At 40.4% G+C, this 17,775-nt stretch overlaps 1 protein-coding gene across 1 annotated transcript in view; it reads left to right on the top strand.

Annotated features, from left to right (window-relative positions):
• The window catches only part of LOC119539426 (ectonucleotide pyrophosphatase/phosphodiesterase family member 3-like), a 105,625-nt gene that overhangs the window by 69,521 nt on the left and 18,329 nt on the right, over positions 1-17,775 (top strand). The window contains exons 16-20 of the mRNA XM_037842991.1: positions 4,438-4,504; positions 6,376-6,463; positions 7,979-8,157; positions 9,575-9,626; positions 11,841-11,995. Of these exons, the coding sequence (XP_037698919.1) occupies positions 4,438-4,504; positions 6,376-6,463; positions 7,979-8,157; positions 9,575-9,626; positions 11,841-11,995 (541 nt within the window). The remainder of the gene's footprint in view (positions 1-4,437; positions 4,505-6,375; positions 6,464-7,978; positions 8,158-9,574; positions 9,627-11,840; positions 11,996-17,775) is intronic.

Below are 17,775 nucleotides of genomic sequence, written 5' to 3'. Positions count from 1 at the left end.
CTCCCCAACTTTGTGCTATGTGGGGATCTGATTCTTTTGGGGTCCAATTGGTGCACTTAATTTGGGTGTGTTGTCGGTGCTGTCTGCCCTCAATGAGGGGTGTGTGCCTGAGCAGTTAGGGAGGAAGGGCAGGTTTAATAATCAAACCTCCCAGGTGTTCCCAGAGATTTAAGGCTGTTCTCTGCCGCTGACACAAAAGTCGTTGGTATTGGCGTAGGTTCCCTGGGATTTCCGAGCAGATCCCCCCTCCCTGCTGTGCTTTTCCAGGACCTCTGCTGAGGCGGGGGAGGGCTGTGCCATATCACAAGTGAGCCCTGGCCTCCAGGGAAGCCCTGGGCCGCCGGGCTGTGTAGGGGCGTTCCCAGCCCACTTCAGAGATGGTTGAATGGGACGCGTTAACTTCCCCCTTTCTGCACAGCTCTGCTCTCCCAGCTCCGGGACAATCAGCCATGGGTGTATTCAAGGCCACTGTCCACGGCCGATATTGTGTCGTGTGAGCGGTGCTGCGGGAAAGACTCCCTGTCAGGCTGGGTTTCTTGGCTTGGCTCTGTGCTGTGTGTTCGGCCCCGGGCAGGAGTAGCCCTGCCCGCTGGGGAGACGGTTGCAAGTCGTGCATCTCCCCTTTGCACACCTGGAACTGAGACAATCAGCAGTGGGTGTGGGAAGGGGTATCCTCCACTCCAGACACCGAGGCGTTAGTCCAGACCATTCCCGTCTTATCTGCAGCTTTTCCTGGGCTTCTTTTTTTTTTTTTTAAAAAAAAACGCCAACCCACCATTTCCCCACACCGCCACGTGGCTGAGGGACTCCGCTGACTTACTCACTCGTTTCAGAATGCAGACACCTGGTTTCACCAAACGCACGTTCCCTGTGGCTTTAGCAGAACTTGTCTGGCTGGTGCTACTCTGGAAGTAGTGTTCTGGGTCACTTTCTGGTTCTTTATCTAGTGTTTTCCACGGAGGTGTTTTTTCTCTGTGTCACCTAGCCGCCATCTTAGGTTCCTCCCCGCTCCTAGTTTTTAAATGAAAGTGTATATTTAGCAATAATATGCAACAGTTTAGTTAAATTAGATTTACTTGTCAAAATTATACCTAACTTCATCTGTTAGTATAATCTGCTTTCATCATCATCTGTATTTTGTGTGAATATTGTACTATTTTGGGGAAACCCAATTATTTAACTATATTTGATGTATTGTTAAAGTGCCCTTTCAGAAAACATGAATGATGGCTTTTTATTTTAGAATAGCAACTGACAAATAAGTCCCAGGCACCTTACTAAGAACTGGAGGTAGCAGACCTAAGTGTGCTTTGCCCCAGTTGGGAGGCAACAATTCTAATCGGGTGTGTTAATTGCTGCCCTAGGAGTGTAAGGCTCAGGGAAGCAGGAAGGATGAAAACACATCCTTGGGGGTGGTTGTCAGGGAAAGTCAGAAAATGCTCCCTAGGATGGTTTCTGACCTGGGGTTTGAAGACTCGGCGTGGGTTACATTAAATGCTGCCATGCAACAGGTTGACCCCATGCAGTTGTGCAGTTTGTGCACTGTTAGGAAGCATCTAGCCAAGAAGATGAGTGGGAGCTTATTGACCCAAGCCCTTATGGGGACTCTGTTTCCTGGAGGAAGGAGACCCCTTTACTTGGGTGGAAGTCAGCCATCGGCTTGCCAAGCCTTGAGCATTGCCAGGCTGTGTCTTGCCAGAGGTGCTTCTTGCTCAGTTGCTCTTCAGAGACAATCAGCTTTTTTAAACCAGCAGCATTCTGGGGTTAAGGAAGGGTGGAGAGAAGGAAGCAGGTTTCTGGACAGAAGAACTAGAGTCCAGCAATTGCAGGCAGTTCAGGATTGCTGGAATGCCAGGTGAATGAAGTTACTCTGCATGAAGGGCCTTACCTGGGTGACTTTCATCCTGAAGAAAGAAGGAGAGATATGGTAGATATGAAGTGCCCAAAGGTGAATATAGCAAGATTTGCATTTTGGACAGCTCACTGTAGTTATTTTGTGGAGGAGGACGCTCAAGGAGAAGCTGGGAGGCCAGTTGGAAAGGTGATCCAGTCCTCACCACCATGACAGCCTCAGTGGGAGCTGTGGGGTGGAGGGGACGGTGAGACCAGGTAGGGTTAACTCAAGCCCAGACTCTCCAGGATACACCTGATGTGTCATATTCTTCTCACATTTATACTCATTAGAACTTTGGTTGCTACTTCCAGTAGTGATAAATAGTGTTAAATGGGACTAGGTGTGTGTGTGTGTGCATGTGTGAGTGTAGGTCTGTTATGTGGGAGATTCTGAACTTCTGAAGCAGGTTGACCAATTAGGAAACTTGTTCAGGACACAGGTGATAAGGATCTAGCTTGGAATGGTGACTGTGGAAGAGAAAAGAAAGGAATAAATGTGAAAACTACTACAGGGAAAGAACTGCTGCAACTTGGCACTGACAGTGTATCAGGAGAGAAGTCTTACTCATCTCCCTGCTGTGGCGGAGAAACCCAGCCTTGATTCTGCTTTATTAATTAGACATAGAGAAGATAACAGGGAATTTGTTCCATAGAATTTCATATAGTACTTGGAAGCTGAACTCAATTATAGAAGATAACATCAACTCATCCTTTCCAAATGCCAGCTTCCATTTTTCCACATGTAATTTTCAAAGCCAGATTAATGGTTGGAAAACATAAGTGTGCAGTAGGAGAGCACATTTCTTAGGTGTTTACTTTGAAAGTGATGGAAAGTGGATAGAGCTTTTTCTGTTGTTGTAGTTCACAGCACCATTATATAGTTGGGCAGTCATCACCACAATCGATTTTTGAACATTTTCATTACCACACACAAAAAAGAATAAGAATAAAAGTTAAAGTAAAAAAGAATACCCAGTTCCTTCTCACTTTTATTTTTATTTACATTTTTTGGATTAAGGAAAATGTTCAAAAGTTGATCCTGGTGATGAATGCACAACTATATGATGGTACTGTGAATAGTTGATTGTACACTATGGATGACTGTAGGGTATGTGAATATATCTTAATACAACTGTATTAAAAAAAACACTCCCAAAACATCCCATATTTCACATCCCTCCATATTATTCATTTACTTTTTGTCTAATTTTTCTATTCATCTGTCCTTACACTAGATAAAGGGAGTGGGATTTTCACAATCACATGGTCACACAGTGTAAGCTGTATAGTTATACAATTGTCTTCATGAAGAAAGGCTACTGGGCTGCAATTCAACAGTTTCAGGTATTTCCTTCTAGCTATTCCAATATACTAAAAGGTAAAAAGGGATATCTATATAATGCATAAGAATAACCTCCAAAATGACCTATCGGCTTTGTTTGAGTTCTCTGTCACTGAATCTTTGTTTCTTTTCTCTTCCCCCTTTTGGTCCAAGAAGGCTTTTTCAATCCTACGATGGCAGGGACACAGCTTTTTAAAACCATATTTTTATTCATTCCTTCTGAAGTTAATTTTGTAATATTTAATATAGCTTTCTAATTAAGGGGGGTTAGGAATTGTAAATAAATATAAAAATATTTCTAAAGATGAAAGTAGCATCACTTATTAATTTTTAAAAGCTGGTATTTTAAGATGCTCATTGAAATTCCTGCTCTTAGTTGAACTGGCAATGTAAAAAAATAGAATAACATTGTTTGTGTATGTGTTTGAGTATTTATCCCAGAGGGGAATGCTAATGAGAGAACCTGTGTAATGTTCAGTTGCTTTTAAAAATCTAGGTTCATTTATCTCTAGTTTTTTCAAGTATACAAACCAACTATATATAAAATAGCTCAGGGCTGGATTTAAAGATTAAAATCCAAAAAAGTAGACAAAAGACCAATTAATTAAATTTGAAAAGTCATTCTAATAATAGACAGGGCAGACAGCCTGTGGAAGCCCAAAAGTTAAAAATAAACTCTGAGTTTATAGAATATACTAGCTTTTCCTTACCTAGTGTTTTAATTAACTTGCCCTGAATATTTTTCATTCATACTTTTATTTCCGTGGACATCTCAACTGTAAAATGAAAATCAATATTTGTTTCCTAATTCCAAAGATTTATTTCTTTATTGCTTGAAGTAACATAGCAATCAAACTGTTCTTAATCATGCGGTCATTGACGTGTGAAGGTACAGGGGAGCTTAAGACACATTCCTTTTTTTTTTGTCTCTGCCTTTATCAATATTCTATTGTCAATGTCTAAGTTAAAGACTTTTGAATTCTATTTTCAGACCCTGGAGTTCTCCTTCTTTCTCTCTCACCATTCTTTTGTTCCTCTATGTTTATGCATTTGAGCATGAAAATAAATATGTTTATGCTGTTGTTGACAAAAAAAATTACTTATACAAAAGCAGAAGACACATAAAATCTATTAAAGCTCAGGTGTTACTAAGGACTTATGTCATTACATTTATTAGAGTTAATAATACTCTTTCTTTATAGGAGTAAAGCATACACGCTCTGTGGAGGCGGCAACCACGGTTATGACAATGAGTTTAAGAGCATGGAGGTAACTAAACTGCATTTTTTTATTGAGCACTTACTTTGTGATAAACACTGTTCAAGACTTTTAGGGACATGCAGGAACAGAACAGCCAAAGATTCCTACTCTCCTGAAGCTTTCTTTCTACCAGAGAGCTATAGAAAATACACATATTAAATGATTATGTTGTGTTATATGCTATGTCTTAAATGCTATGGGAATACAAGGAAAAATAGAGTTGAGTAAGGGGAGCTGCAGTGATTTTAAATAAGGTGGAGAGCATGGGCTCCATCAAGGTCACATCTGAGCAGGGACTTGAGGGAGGTGAAGGAATGAAACTTTGAACTCTGTGGGGACAAGTGCTCTGGGCAGAAGGAACAGCCAGTGCCAAGGCCCTGGGGTGGGAGGAGCCTGATGTCTCAGGAATGAGAGGAGAGATCTGAGGGCCTTTATGAAGGGTGGAAGGGTGTAGCCGAGGAGTCACTGACTTCGGGCAAAAGAGCCACAGTCCAAATGGACAAGTTAATTTTTTTCTTTTTAGAGAAGTTGTGGGTTTGCAGACAAACCATGCATAAAACACAGGTTCCCATATATCACCATACTATTAACATCTTGTACTCGTGTAGTATGTTTATTACAATTGTGGACAAGTTACATTTGAAATATCTATTCAACATGCAGGTAGAGATGTTAACAGGCAAGTAAGGAGAAAATCTGGCCTGGTGATAAAAAACTGAACCTTAGGCATAAAAATTATTTTAAAAATATACAGTTAGATAAGATCCCCAGGGCTGGAGTATAGATAGGACCAAGTACAACCTGGGGCGTTTCTACTCTCAGAGGTTGTGGAGGAAAAGGGTTACCATCAGAGTGACCTAGAAGGAGCCACCAGCTGGCGAGAAAGAAAACTGGGAGAGTGTGTGTTCCTGAAGCCCAGGGAGGAACGCGTGGGGGCAACCTATAAAGACCAGCTGATGGGTCCCACAGGCTAAGCTTTGTGATTTTTCAAAACAAATCCCACCTGTGTGTGTATACACATACCCAAACACATATAAAAAATGTGTATATATATATATATCCCTTTCTAAATAGAACAAAATGTCACACTCTTTATGAAAATATTGTCTCTTAACTTTGTCATGGTGACTTACATCCATGCAGATATTTGGAAAATCTGTGCAGTCAAATTTCTATATTAATTAGGGTACTATTTGATAATTAATTTAATTATAAATATAAACCTATGCCTCCAATTCTTTGCTGAGTATCCTGGGGGCAGGGGAATTATATATGCACACACTATATTGTTACCAGAAAAGGATTACTTATCTATGTTTGGTACTTCCAGTTATTTATGGTCACAAACACTTTGATCTGTTATAAATAATATAACTATGTTAACACTGATTAAATATAAATAAAAATATTTAGGTCCCTTCATCCTCAAAGTAAAGGGAGATGTATTTGAGAAATAAGTAGATTGGAAAGTTGTGCAAAAATTTAATGCTTAGAAACTTTTAACATTTTTGGCATTTATTCAGATATTTGAGCAATGATATGAGGGGGTGTGAAAATGCTGCATGATGTTAGAGGATGAATTTCTAATGTGGATCACCTAGCCCTTGTAGAGTTGTGCTGGTGGGTTGTCACTGCTGCCTGTTTCCTGCTGCTCTGTTGGCAGGTGTGATGCTGAGGGAGCAGGTGAGGGCAGAGGTTAGCACAAAGGGAATTCTATTTCGGTTGTGATCTGCTCAAGAACAGCCGGCAGAAATGATTTAAAAATCATTTTCAAAGACTGAAAAGAAAGCCTGACCGAGGCCTGGATTGCAAATAAGAGAGCTGCTAGGACATCTATTTATGGTTTGGGAGGTGACTAATAGTATGACTATCACCCCTAGGCTATCTTTTTGGCACAAGGACCCAGTTTCAAAGAGAAGACTGAAATAGAACCATTTGAAAATATTGAACTCTATAACCTAATGTGTGGTAAGTACACCCGTGTAAATTCACCAAGAAAGGTAGACATATTGTTTAAAATATGTATTTTAGAATTGGTGATAAATGGAATCCTAGAGGCTAAAAGCTCTGCATTAAGAAGGGAGAAAATGGAAAAGATTGGAAAAAATTACTGAGCTTCGGTTAAGAGTAAATTTTTTGTTTCTTTGTTTTTCTACTTCATGATACTCATTAGATAGCAGGAGACCAGGCTTTTCCTTTATAAGGAACTATATAATGATTGAACTGTAAAAGTAGATAGATATAATAAGACTTTAAACTTTCAAAGCAAGAAGAGAAGTTAAAAACACAAGGATTTTCTTGTGTTTAGAGAGAGAAGGCTTCTGGCATAAAAGAATGGTTGAGAAAGTCCTATTTGGAAAGACACATTATTATTATACTCAATATTATAGAAACTTAAAGACGAGTAAGCTGCAATTTTCCCATTAGCTTTAGCAACCTGGTTATTAAAATGTTCACAGCCGTCTCTCTTAATCTCTCCACTGGCTTGGATTGATTGACTGTGACTTACAAACCCAACACAGATCCATTTAAAAATATTGAGTTCTGCCTTAACATCTTAAATTCCTTGTTCCGTGGCTGAGTTCGGGCTCAGGGCTGTTGGCCTTTGGCAGGGAGGATCAGAACGAGTTAGTCTGGATTCCAGGCCTAGGAGAGATCTATTTGGTGGAATTCAGTAGGAGTCACTGAAAAGGCCGTGCTTGTAAAATGTTGGCATGCCTTGTTGTTAATAGAGAAAATTAGAAAAACTTTTTGAGGGTCTAGGCAAAATTTTAAAAGTATCTCTGGCCTTAAAGAACTTTCATATAGCTAAGTCAATATGCTAAATTATTTAATATCTGTAAAGTTGTATTTATTAGGAAAAAAGCTTCTTTTTTTAATGTAGTTTTGTTGAGATATATTCACACACCATAGGAACCATCGGAAGTACACAGTCACTGGCTCCCGGTCTCATCAGATAGTTGTGCATACATCCCCAAGATCAAATTTAGAATGTTTTCATTACTCCAGTAAAGATATAAAAATAAAATAGAAAGCCCAAATCCTCCCATAAACCTTATTCCCCCCATTATTGACCCATAATGTTGGTGTGGTGCATCTGTTACTGTTGATGAAAGAGTATTAAAATATTACTGTTAACTACAGTTGATAGTTTGCAATAGGTACACCATGCTATACTTAAAAAACAACGTGATCACTAAGTGATGCCCCTTTCCTCTGCGGAAATTACAGTTCATGAGCATTTCCTGGGGCGCATCTGCAGTGCCTGCTCCCTCTTCCCTAGAAAGATGAGGTGATGGAAGCTGGGGAGATAACAGTGACCCCAGTGGCCAGCAAAACCCGCACTGCGTTGCAGCCGAATTTATTATAAGAAGTGAAGGAGCAGGTATTTTCCCCCCTCCCCCCACCAGGACCTACATAGGAGTTGTTTCCTTCAAAATGATAACTACTTTTTCCTTATTATTATTTTTTTTTTTAAAACAGATCTTCTGCGCATTCAGCCAGCTCCAAACAATGGTACACATGGTAGTTTGAACCATCTTCTGAAGGTGCCTTTTTATGAGCCATCCCATGCTGAGGAAGTGTCAAAGTCTTCTGTTTGCGGCTTTACTAATCCATTGCCCACAGATTCACTGCAATGTTCTTGCCCCATGCTAGGAAGTGTGAGTAATAACTTTATGTATCCATAAAAATATGAAGGGGCAAGTTGGTCTATGGCTGGGGTAGGTGACAGCCAGTTAGGGTTTGGGCTCAGATGTTTTAATAAGTAAAGGTATGCGATTTTTAACCTTAACTGTAAATGTGAATTTGTACTGCACACATGAGAAGTTTAAGCACGTGAATAGGCTTTGTAAATGGAAAAGCCCTACTGGGAAATGAATTAATTCCATTGTGACTAACTGTCCTTAACCATTGGAAAGAGTAGACATGTGAGTCTATGTTTGATTTCCCTCATAAACCTTTCCTCTTAAGCATTGGATGGTTATGGTTGGTTATTTAGAGCAGAAAGAGCTGGGAGAGGGGTAGGGATCGTGAGCTGGAGTTAGACCCGCCCCTGGGGGAGCTGCTGTGGGGTCCACTCAGCAGGAAGTGCTCAGCAAACAGCCTGGTATTCCCAAAGGGAGCAGTTTGGGTCTTATTTCAGAATAGCGGAGACAAACAGTTGACAGGGTGAATCAGATGAAAGTGGGAGGGAGTTTTATGGGCCTCAGTGGAGAAGCCCCATCAGGCCACACTTGGGAGATGCCAACAGACAGCCCGCGATGGGAAGGTCCTTGTGGTGGATGAGGCACCAGGCTGAGCTCAGGAGCAGGACTTCAGATCCCAGAAGGAGACAAGGCCAAATCCCAGTGGTAGATGGGGCCCCAAGGGCAGGATTCAGAACAGGAGCTTGAAATACAAGGCCCATACCTCCAGCAAGAGAATGGGAGCCCCTGGGTGAGGCTGGAATTTCAGAATGAGATTTGAGTCCAGTTATCCGGAGTCCATCAGGCTAAGACTAAGGTCAAGGCAGCTTTATGCCAAGTTCAAAATATGGTTGAGGAGCTAAATAAACACCTGTTGTCTTATATCCCCTAATCCTTAAGATAACATTACAGAGTGGGCCTTTCACTCCCCATTTTAGAGATAAAGAGGGCTGAGTGAAGATAGATATTTTGTCCAAGGTCACAGAAGTTTGGTTTTTCTGACTTTTACCTCCCAGTTCTTTGTAAAAGGAGGCCCCTTGCTGCTCAAAGTGGTCCCGTGACCAGCACCTGCTCACTGGCAAGTTAGAGACCCTGGCCCTGTGTCAGTTCACTGCATTTTACCAAGATCCTGAAGTGATTTATATGCGTATTAGAGCACTGGAATGTTGAAGGTTCAACTCACTTGTTGATTTCACCTGTGAGCAGAATGCTTCACCCCACATCTTTATAAACTCACACAGGCAAAAGGCAGTAGGAATATCTATGTTTCAGAGGACTGGCTTCTTTGCTTGATAGTAAAACACTTCATGTAATTAGTGCAGAATGGTCTCGATCAATCACCCTTTAAAATCTATTTTTACTTCAACTTACTTTTCCACCCATTTTCTTGCAGGACACTGATCTAGAACGTGTGAATCAAATGCTAAATCTCACCCAAAAAGAAAGTAAGTCAGTAGGAAACGTGTTAAGTCTTTGACGTTTAGGTCTTACAGGATGTTCCTGTCCAGGTGGCTCTGGTTTTATTCCTGCCCACCTCCCACATTCCTCCCGGCCTTTCCCTTTGGAGCCACTTTCATGCCAGCTCAGCTTCAAAACAAAACACAACATTGCCCTTTTCTGATTCAAAGTTCAGTGTCCATAAATAATTTTTTTTTTTTTTTTTTTTGGAATATCAGTCATTTGCTTATTACCTGTGACTTCTTTTGCATGAAAGAGCCCTGTAGTTGAGATAAAAGCAGTTTGGCCTCCAGAACCCAAAATATTTATTGTTTTGCTTGTTAAAAAAAAAGTCTGTGGACTTCTGCACTACAGGATAGTTGAAAGAGGACCTCACATAAATGCTTTCACAGTCTCCCTGTCTTGTTTAGATTATTTTTTACTTGTCTTTCAAAATTTTACTCCAGTTACACAAGCAATGTATATACGTACATTTTAATGCAATTTTATTGAGATATATTCACACACCATACATTCCATTCAAAATATACAATAAATGGCTCACAGTGTCATCACAGAATTGTTCATTCAAACCCATGATCAATTGTAGAACATTTTCATTGCTCTAAAAAAAAGAAATAAAAATGAAAAAGAAAACCCAAAACATATCATACTTCTTATCCCCTCCCCCCCATTAGTGACCCCTAGTATTGTTGTGGAATATTTGTTGTTGATACAAAAAAAATTAAGATATTACTATTAACTATAGTCCATAGTTTGCAGAAGATACATTTTCCTCCATATACTCCTTTATTATTAACTCCTTGTATAGTGACATACATTTATTCTAGTTCATGACAGACCTTTTTTATATTTGTGTTGTTAATCTTGTTTATTGTCCACCACAGGATTCACAGGTCTATACATTCCCATGTTTTAACCTCCAGCTTTCCTTCTGGTGATATACATAACTCTAAACTTACCCTTTCCACTACATTCACCCACAATTCAGCCCTGTTAATTAAACTTACAATAACGTGCTACTGTCATCTTCATCCATTTCCAAACATTTGAGTTCTACCTAGTTAAAATTCTGCACATATAAGCGAGCACACTCCATTCTCTAGCCTCATTCTGTCTCCTCATAACCTATATTCTAGATTTTATTTCTATGAGTTACATATTATAATTAACATGAACTATTGTTTGCTTTCACATTAGTGAGAGCATACAATATTTGTTCTTTTGTGCATATATTTTTATTATTAAAAAAATTAAAACATTGCAGAGTGAGCAAAACTCCTACCCTCCCAGCTCCTGGAGGTAGCCGGTATTTTCACAGACCTTTGATGTATGTTTACATACTCGGTGGACTTGAAGGCTGTCTAGTTTTGTTTTGTTGGGTCTATTCTCCCATAAAAGGAATGATACTGCTTGTATTGTTCTATGATTCATTGTCCCAGTGCCACCCCCCTACATTCACCATCCCATTGTGCTGGGGGATCCCTCCATATTAGTTCATGTTCACTTGCAGGAGAGCCTTGTGGCTGAAAAGTGTGAACACCAGGTTCAAAGTCAGCCATCACCCCTTACTAGTCCTTTGGCTTTGGGCAAATTTCTTAAACTCTCTGTCCCTTAGTAGCATCATTAATAAAGTGGGATTCCTACTTTATAGAGCTGCAGTAAAGGTTCAGTGAGTTCCTATGTGTGTGCCCTTGGAATGGAGCCTGCACACAGTAGGAGCTCAGTACACGGTTCAGCCGTCATGATAATCTTCTAATGGTCTGGGGAGTGTTAGATTGTAATAGCACTCAAAGAAAACCACAAATATATACTAGGATATGTATTTGTACTGAAATTCCAGTGCCTTTCCTATGACAGTTATTAAATAGATCATGTTTGATTTTCCAGTTTTAGATCTTCAGATAGGTCCTGGTTAGCTGTAAAAGATAAGAAGCCAATGAGAGCAGGCTTTAGATCCTTGCTTAGCCCATTGCTTGGGCAAATTAGTTGGCTAAACCTTTGTCTGTTAACCTATAAAATGGGATAATAATACCTACCTCGTAGGGTTGTTGTAAGAAATCAAACAGGTAAAGTATGTGGAATTTTTAGCAGAGTACCTGCCACATAATAAACCATTGCTCAGTGGTAGGTATTACTTCATGCATGAAAGCATTTCCCAGTGTCACCAACATTTTTTCTTTTATGTTATTTTCTTTTAGTAACGGAAACAGAGAAAGTAAATTTGCCATTTGGGAGGCCCAGGGTTATGCAGAAGGACAAGGAACACTGTCTCCTTTACCACAGGGACTACGTGAGCGGCTATGGAAAAGCTTTCCGGATGCCCATGTGGAGCTCATATACAGTCCCCAAGCCGGTAAGTCCCTGAGTTCCCTGATCTGTGCAGGCTGGAAAAACTCCCGAGGCTCAAATATTCTATACATTGAGCCTTGATTTGCGTAGAGATCCTAAAGGGAGCTCACTGGCTGGTGGCTTGTAGGACAGTGTAGCAGGCATTTCATGAAGGTGGTGATAGGGTGCTAAGGGGATGCAGAAGAAGGCACTGGGTTCTTCCTGGAGAAATTAGTCAGTGTTCACAGGCCAGTTGGCCAATTGGTAAGGCAGGTAAGAAAGGGCATTTCACACAGGCAGTAACAGGAAGTGCAAAGGCACAGGAAGAAAAAATACATCAGTATTTCCCAAGTGTGTAGTGCATGCCCCTAGAAGGTGACAGTAGCTAGATTACAAAGGGCTTTGTGTTCGTTTGATTAATGAATCAACAAATACTTTACTCTCTGCCATGTGCTCTGATAGGCACTGGGTCCAGAATGTGAACAAGGTAATATTATCTTTCCTTGAGGATCTAGCACTCTAAGAAGTCAGGCTAACAGGAGTGTTAGGGCACAGATCTCTCTAGATTGAGGTCAGGAGTCTACTTGTTTTAAACTTTTTCTCTTCTTACCCCTGACAAAGCCCCCTTCAGTAAATGGTGCTGGTACAATTAGCTAATCATACAGAAGAAAAAAAAAATCCACCCCTACCTCACACTATACACAAAATTAAATTGCTAGTGGATTTGTAGCGTAAATGTGAATAGCAACTCCATAGTTCCTTTTGTGCATGTCTTTATGATGTTGGGATAGAGAAAACACAAATACAGAGAGGATATGATAAATTGGACTAATTAACATTAATGCATGGCAAATAAGCAATGGGCGGGAGAATATATTTGCATTGCACATAAGGAACTGGTGATAAGTACACAGAATAGTGATTAGGATACTGAACAGCTAATAAATTTTCATCAATAAACATGAGAATCACAAAGCATCTTAGTTAATAAATGGGCAGAAGATGAGTCAAGTGATAGAATCTTATTAACAATCAGGAACATGTAAACTGAAGCAAAAATCCAAGCCTGCCAAAAATCATTCTTAACACTCCTTCCAGGCAGGGCTGGAATTATACAATGTATCCCCACGACAGTAGAGCTGCCTAGTAAATGCTTAGCAAGTGAATGCATTGGGTGAATTAATCCCAACCATTGTTTTCAAAGACTTTTAAAGTCAAAGCTGTTCTTTCAAATGAACAAAAACATCATAAATAATCAGGAGATTTTTGTAGAGAGAAATCTTAATATTTTGGATCAAAAGACTATGATGACAGGAGGCGGGGCAAGATGGCAGACTGGTGAGCTGTATGTTTTAGTTACTCCTCCAGGAAAGTAGGTAAAAAGCCAGGAACTGCGTGGACTGGACACCACAGAGCAATCTGTCTTTGGGCATACTTCATACAACACTCATGAAAACGTGGAACTGCTGAGATCAGCGAAATCTGTAAGTTTTTGCGGCCAGGGGACCCGCGCCCCTCCCTGCCAGGCTCAGTCCCGGGGGAGGAGGGGCTGTCAGCTCCAGGAAGGAGAAGGGAGAATTGCAGTGGCTGCTCTCATCGGAAACTCATTCTACTGATTCAAACTCCAACCATAGATAGACTGAGGCCAGACACCAGAGACTCTGAGAGCAGCCAGCCCAGCAGAGAGGAGACGGGCATAGAAGGAAAACAACACGAGAAGCTCCAAAGTAAAAGCAGAGGATTTTTGGAGTTCTGGTGAACACAGAAAGGAGAAGGGCGGAGATCAGGCCTTGAGGCGCATATGCAAATCCCGAACCAAGGCTGATCTCTCTGCCCAGGGCACCTTTCCTTAATGGCCCTGGTTGCTTTGTCTATTAGCATTTCAATAACCCATTAGATCTCTGAGGAGGGCCGTTTTTTTTTTTTTTTTTTTTTTTTTTTTTAAATCCTTTTTGCTTTTTCTAAAACAATTACTCTAAGAAGCTCAATACAGAAAGCTTCAAAGAATTGAAATTTGGGCACGTCAAGTCAAGAGCAGAAATAAGAGAGCTCTGAGAAAAAAGGCAATAATCCAGTGGCTGAGAAAATTCACTAAACAACACAACTTCCCAAGAAAAGGGGGGTGTCCGCTCACAGCCACCATCCTGGTGGACAGGAAACACTCCTGCCCATCGCCAGCCCCATAGCCCAGAGCTGCCCCAGACAACCCAGTGTGACGGAAGTGCTTCAAATAACAGGCACACACCACAAAACTGGGCGTGGACATTAGCCTTCCCTGCAACCTCAGCTGAATGTCCCAGAGCTGGGAAGGGGGAGCAGTGTGAATTAACAGAGCCCCATTCAGCCATCATTTGAGCAGACTGGGAGCCTCCCAACACAGCCCAGCAGCCCAGAACTGCCCTGGGGGGACGGCACTCACCTGTGACATAGCACAGTCATCCCTCAACAGAGGACCCGGGGTGCACAGCCTGGAAGAGGGGCCCACTTGCAAGTCTCAGGAGCCATACGCCAATACCAAAGACTTGTGGGTCAGTGGCAGAGACAAACTGTGGCAGGACTGAACTGAAGGATTAGACTATTGCAGTAGCTTTAAAACTCTAGGATCATCAGGGAGATTTGATTGTTAGGGCCACCCCCCCTCCCCGACTGCCCAGAAACACGCCCCACATACAGGGCAGGCAACACCAACTACACACGCAAGCTTGGGACACCAATTGGGCCCCACAAGACTCACTCCCCCACTCACCAAAAAGGCTAAGCAGGGGAGATCTGGCTTGTGGAGAACAGGTGGCTCGTGGACGCCACCTGCTGGTTAGTTAGAGAAAGTGTACTCCACGAAGCTGTAGATCTGATAAATTAGAGATAAGGACTTCAACTGGTCTACAAACCCTAAAAGAACCCTATCAAGGACAGCAAATGCCACGAGGCCAAAAACAACAGAAAATTATAAAGCATATGAAAAAACCAGACGATATGGATAACCCAAGCCCAAGCACCCAAATCAAAAGACCAGAAGAGACACACCTAGAGCAGCTACTCAAAGAACTAAAGATGAACAATGAGACCCTAGTACGGGATATGAAGGAAATCAAGAAGACCCTAGAAGAGCATAAAGAAGACATTGCAAGACTAAATAAAAAAATGGATGATCTTATGGAAATTAAAGAAACTGTTGACCAAATTAAAAAGATTCTGGACACTCATAGTACAAGACTAGAGGAAGTTCAACAACGAATCAGTGACCTGGAAGATGACAGAATGGAAAATGAAAGCATAAAAGAAAGAATGGGGAAAAAAATTGAAAAAATCAAAACAGACCTCAGCGATATGATAGATGATATGAAACGTCCGAATATAAGACTCATTGGTGTCCCAGAAGGGGAAGAAAAGGGTAAAGGTCTAGGAAGAGTATTCAAAGAAATTGTTGGGGAAAACTTCCCAAATCTTCTAAACAACATAAATACACAAATCATAAATGCTCAGCGAACTCCAAATAGAATAAATCCAAAAAAACCCACTCCGAGACATATACTGATCACACTGTCAAACATAGAAGAGAAGGAGCAAGTTCTGAAAGCAGCAAGAGAAAAGCAATTCACCACATACAAAGGAAACAGCATAAGACTAAGTAGTGACTACTCAGCAGCCACCATGGAGGCGAGAAGGCAATGGCACGATATATTTAAAATTCTGAGAGAGAGGAATTTCCAGCCAAGAATACTTTATCCAGCAAAGCTCTCCTTCAAATTTGAGGGAGAGCTTAAATTTTTCACAGACAAAGAAATGCTGAGAGAATTTGCTAACAAGAGACCTGCCCTACTGGAGATACTAAAGGGAGCCCTACAGACAGAGAAACAAAGACAGGACAGAGAGACTTGGAGAAAGGTTCAGTACTAAAGAGATTCGGTATGGGTACAATAAAGGATATTAATAGAGAGAGGGAAAAATATGGCAAACATAATCCAAAGGATAAGATGGCCGATTCAAGAAATGCCTTCACGGTTTTAACGTTGAATGTAAATGGATTAAACTCCCCAATTAAAAGATATAGATTCGCAGAATGGATCAAAAAAAATGAACCATCAATATGTTGCATACAAGAGACTCATCTTAGACACAGGGACACAAAGAAATTGAAAGTGAAAGGATGGAAAAAAATATTTCATGCAAGCTACAGCCAAAAGAAAGCAGGTGTAGCAATATTAATCTCAGATAAAATAGACTTCAAATGCAGGGATGTTTTGAGAGACAAAGAAGGCCACTACATACTAATAAAAGGGGCAATTCAGCAAGAAGAAATAACAATCGTAAATGTCTATGCACCCAATCAAGGTGCCACAAAATACATGAGAGAAACATTGGCAAAACTAAAGGAAGCAATTGATGTTTCCACAATAATTGTGGGAGACTTCAACACATCACTCTCTCCTATAGATAGATCAACCAGACAGAAGACCAATAAGGAAATTGAAAACCTAAACAATCTGATAAATGAATTAGATTTAACAGACATCTACAGGACATTACATCCCAAATCACCAGGATACACATACTTTTCTAGTGCTCACGGAACTTTCTCCAGAATAGATCATATGCTGGGACATAAAACAAGCCACAATAAATTTAAAAAGATTGAAATTATTCAAAGCACATTCTCTGACCACAATGGAATACAATTAGAAGTCAATAACCATCAGAGACTTAGAAAATTCACAAATACCTGGAGGTTAAACAACACACTCCTAAACAATCAGTGGGTTAAAGAAGAAATAGCAAGAGAAATTGCTAAATATATAGAGACGAGTGAAAATGAGAACACAACATACCAAAACCTATGGGATGCAGCAAAAGCAGTGCTAAGGGGGAAATTTATAGCACTAAACGCATATATTAAAAAGGAAGAAAGAGCCAAAATCAAAGAACTAATGGATCAACTGAAGAAGCTAGAAAATGAACAGCAAACCAATCCTAAACCAAGTACAAGAAAAGAAATAACAAGGATTAAAGCAGAAATAAATGACATAGAGAACAAAAAAACAATAGAAAGGATAAATATCACCAAAAGTTGGTTCTTTGAGAAGATCAACAAGATTGACAAGCCCCTAGCTAGACTGACAAAATCAAAAAGAGAGAAGACCCATATAAACAAAATAATGAATGAAAAAGGTGACATAACTGCAGATCCTGAAGAAATTAAAAAAATTATAAGAGGATATTATGAACAACTGTATGGCAACAAACTGGATAATGTAGAAGAAATGGACAATTTCCTGGAAACATATGAACAACCTAGACTGACCAGAGAAGAAATAGAAGACCTCAACCAACCCATCACAAGCAAAGAGATCCAATCAGTCATCAAAAATCTTCCCACAAATAAATGCCCAGGGCCAGATGGCTTCACAGGGGAATTCTACCAAACTTTCCAGAAAGAACTGACACCAATCTTACTCAAACTCTTTCAAAACATTGAAAAAAATGGAACACTACCTAACTCATTTTATGAAGCTAACATCAATCTAATACCAAAACCAGGCAAAGATGCTACAAAAAAGGAAAACTACCGGCCAATCTCCCTAATGAATATAGATGCAAAAATCCTCAACAAAATACTTGCAAATCGAATCCAAAGACACATTAAAAAAATCATACACCATGACCAAGTGGGGTTCATTCCAGGCATGCAAGGATGGTTCAACATCAGAAAAACAATCAATGTATTACAACACATTAAAAACTCGAAAAGGAAAAATCAATTGATCATCTCAATAGATGCTGAAAAAGCATTTGACAAAATCCAACATC

The sequence above is a fragment of the Choloepus didactylus genome, chromosome 7 (assembly GCF_015220235.1).
Source record: "Choloepus didactylus isolate mChoDid1 chromosome 7, mChoDid1.pri, whole genome shotgun sequence".
Taxonomy (NCBI): Eukaryota; Metazoa; Chordata; class Mammalia; order Pilosa; family Megalonychidae; genus Choloepus; species Choloepus didactylus.
The sequence above is the reverse complement of the archived record's forward strand: the minus strand, read 5'-3'. Positions and strand labels throughout refer to the sequence as shown.